The sequence below is a fragment of the Sceloporus undulatus genome, chromosome 9, assembly GCF_019175285.1.
Source record: "Sceloporus undulatus isolate JIND9_A2432 ecotype Alabama chromosome 9, SceUnd_v1.1, whole genome shotgun sequence".
Classification (NCBI taxonomy): Eukaryota; Metazoa; Chordata; class Lepidosauria; order Squamata; family Phrynosomatidae; genus Sceloporus; species Sceloporus undulatus.
Genome location: NC_056530.1, coordinates 7,443,752 through 7,446,120, shown reverse-complemented (window position 1 = coordinate 7,446,120; position 2,369 = coordinate 7,443,752). Strand labels below are relative to the sequence as shown.

General features: G+C 50.4%; 1 protein-coding gene across 4 annotated transcripts in view; it reads left to right on the top strand.

Annotated features, from left to right (window-relative positions):
* The first annotated feature begins 1,791 nt into the window (after positions 1-1,791).
* NKAIN1 (sodium/potassium transporting ATPase interacting 1) overlaps positions 1,792-2,369 on the top strand; it is a 69,617-nt gene continuing 69,039 nt past the window's right edge. For all 4 annotated transcript variants that reach the window (XR_006100801.1, XM_042440929.1, XM_042440927.1 and 1 more), the window contains exon 1: positions 1,792-2,268. Coding sequence is in view for 3 of the 4 variants with exons in the window: in XM_042440929.1 (XP_042296863.1) it covers positions 2,215-2,268 (54 nt within the window). In the remaining variant the exon portion in view is untranslated. The remainder of the gene's footprint in view (positions 2,269-2,369) is intronic.

Genomic DNA, 2,369 nt, shown 5'->3' with positions numbered 1-2,369 from the left:
TTATTATTATTATTATTATTATTATTATTATTATTATTATTATTATTATTTATATTTCCTGCCTCTCCCAGGTGGGTCGAGGCAGGATTACAGCCCAATAGTAAAAATAAAATACAAAAATAAAACATACAATTTCAAACATTAAAACAGTTAACACATACACATATGTGTGTACAGGTATGTGTGTGAATGTGAATATACAGATATGTATGTCTATCTATATATGTGTGTGTTGAAATTGCTGAAATGGAAGGGAAAATAAAAAAGGGGGGATGAAGAAGACACAGAAATATTCACAAGGCAAACATTCACACAATCACGCAAAACAGGGAAGAAGACCTGGGGCCCCTTTTCACCCCAGAAACGTACGAGATCACAATGTGTTCAGACCCCCAGTGAGCATGTGCAAGGGTCCCAATTTGAATCATTGAATCCGTATGGTATGCACTTGTGTGGTAACACAATTTGCACTCACTCCGCTTTGCATGAATCCGCATCACGTGACTTGCCTTGGATTTGATTCCCCCTCAAGTCAGAAGGGCAACGGAAGGGCATCCAGGTGTGATAAAACACTCATGTTATAATGTGAATTCGAATAGCTGAACCAGGAGTCACCCCGGACCTGAGCTGCAAAAACCTCCGTGTGATAAACACCCGAGTGGATGGCCATAAGGAATAGTGGTGGGCCTACCTGAATAAAACCGTTGCTGCAGGGAGGGGGCCAGACTAGCCTCCTGTGGAAGTGGATTCCAGTGGGTAGGAGTAGCCACTGAGAAGGCTCTCCCTTGCTCCGCTCTGGTGCCCCAACCAACTACCATTCCCAGAATTCCATAGCATGGAGCCAGGATAATTAAAGCCGTTTGAACCACATTATTTCTCCAGTGTGGAGGCAGCCATTGTGTCTGGAAAGGGCTCCGTATTCTGGACCGAAGGAGGGAAGTGAGGCGGAGATGGAGCAGTGGCATCCCTGAGGGAGCGCTGGAGGTGCGGACCACACCGGGTGACACCCGACACCACATTTTTAACCAAAGCTTCACTGTGTCTATGTGAATACATTTAGTATGTGTATGCTATTGTATTTGGAAGGTATAGTTTTCATTTTGTTAAACCACTTATAGTTCCTCTTCTCCGTCTGCCTGCTTTTTAATTCCTTTATGACTATTATTATACTCATTTTAACCACGCAATTTGTATTTTATTGTTATGGCTTTGGTGTTGGTGGGGATTGGCGACTGTGTAATTGTTGTTTATGACAGGTATCTTTATCCCTTTTCCTGTAGCCTTCCTCAATCTGTAGGGAGAGGTGGGAGAAACAGAAATATTATTATTACTGTAGTATCGTTACTCGTAAGTGGCAATTCCCGTCTACCGCAACGTCACGCCGACATGACGTCAAACAACTGGCAGAGTTCAAAGGATCCCTTCAATGTCACACGACACACAGCCTAAACGCAGGGACACAGACACGGCTGGGAAGGTTCGGGGACAATGTCCGGCTGTGGAGGGAAATTTCCAAAAGGTTTCCAGAATTTCATAAATTTCAAATTTGAATTTTTTTAAATTGAAATTTGAAATTAAAAACAAAGAAGTGGGGCCCAATCCTGTGTGCTGCCTGTTCCCCCTCTCCCTGGAGGCCCTTCCAAGGGAAGAGGGCCTTTCTGCCCCAATGGAGGTCTCTCTGAGGAGAAGTGGGGGGGGGTCACCCCTCTTTCGGCTCCCCTCCTCCTCCTCCTTCTTTTCCTCCTTCCTTCCTTCCTCCCTCCCCCTCTCTCTCTCTTTCTGGAGCCAGGGCCAGGGCTGCCCTCCTCGGCCACTCCTCCTTCTCCAGGGCCTGACTGAGGGGGGCGACCCTCCTCTTCGGAGGAGGGAGAAGGAAGGAGGCCCTGAGGAGGAGGAGAGGCAGCCCCTCCGCTGCTCCCTCCTTTCCTTTGCCCTGGAGCCGGGGGGGGGTCCCTCTGGGGAAGGGGCCTCTCATCTTTTGGCCGCCAGGCAAGGCTTTCCAGAGCTGCGGAGGCCAGAGGGAGACAAAAGGAAGGAGGGAGGGAGGGACTGGAGGAGAGAAAGAAAGGAAAGGGAAAAGCGGGAGAGGAGGAGGAGAGGAGCCTGGAGTCTAGGTCCGATGGCCGGCTCCAGCCCCGCCGCGCCCCGCCAGTGAGGTCCTCCTGCTTTCCGGGCGGCGTCGGCAAGAGAGGGCCAGGGAACCCTGAGGGCACCATGGGCAGATGCAACGGGCGCTGCACCCTGGTCGGATTCGCCTGCCTCCAGCTGGTAAGCAGCCCCTCCGCCTCCCCTCTCTCCCTTTCCCCACAGAGGAGCAGGAGGCAGGGCGCGTCCGGGGAAAGGAGGACACCTGATCCCCCGCCACTCCT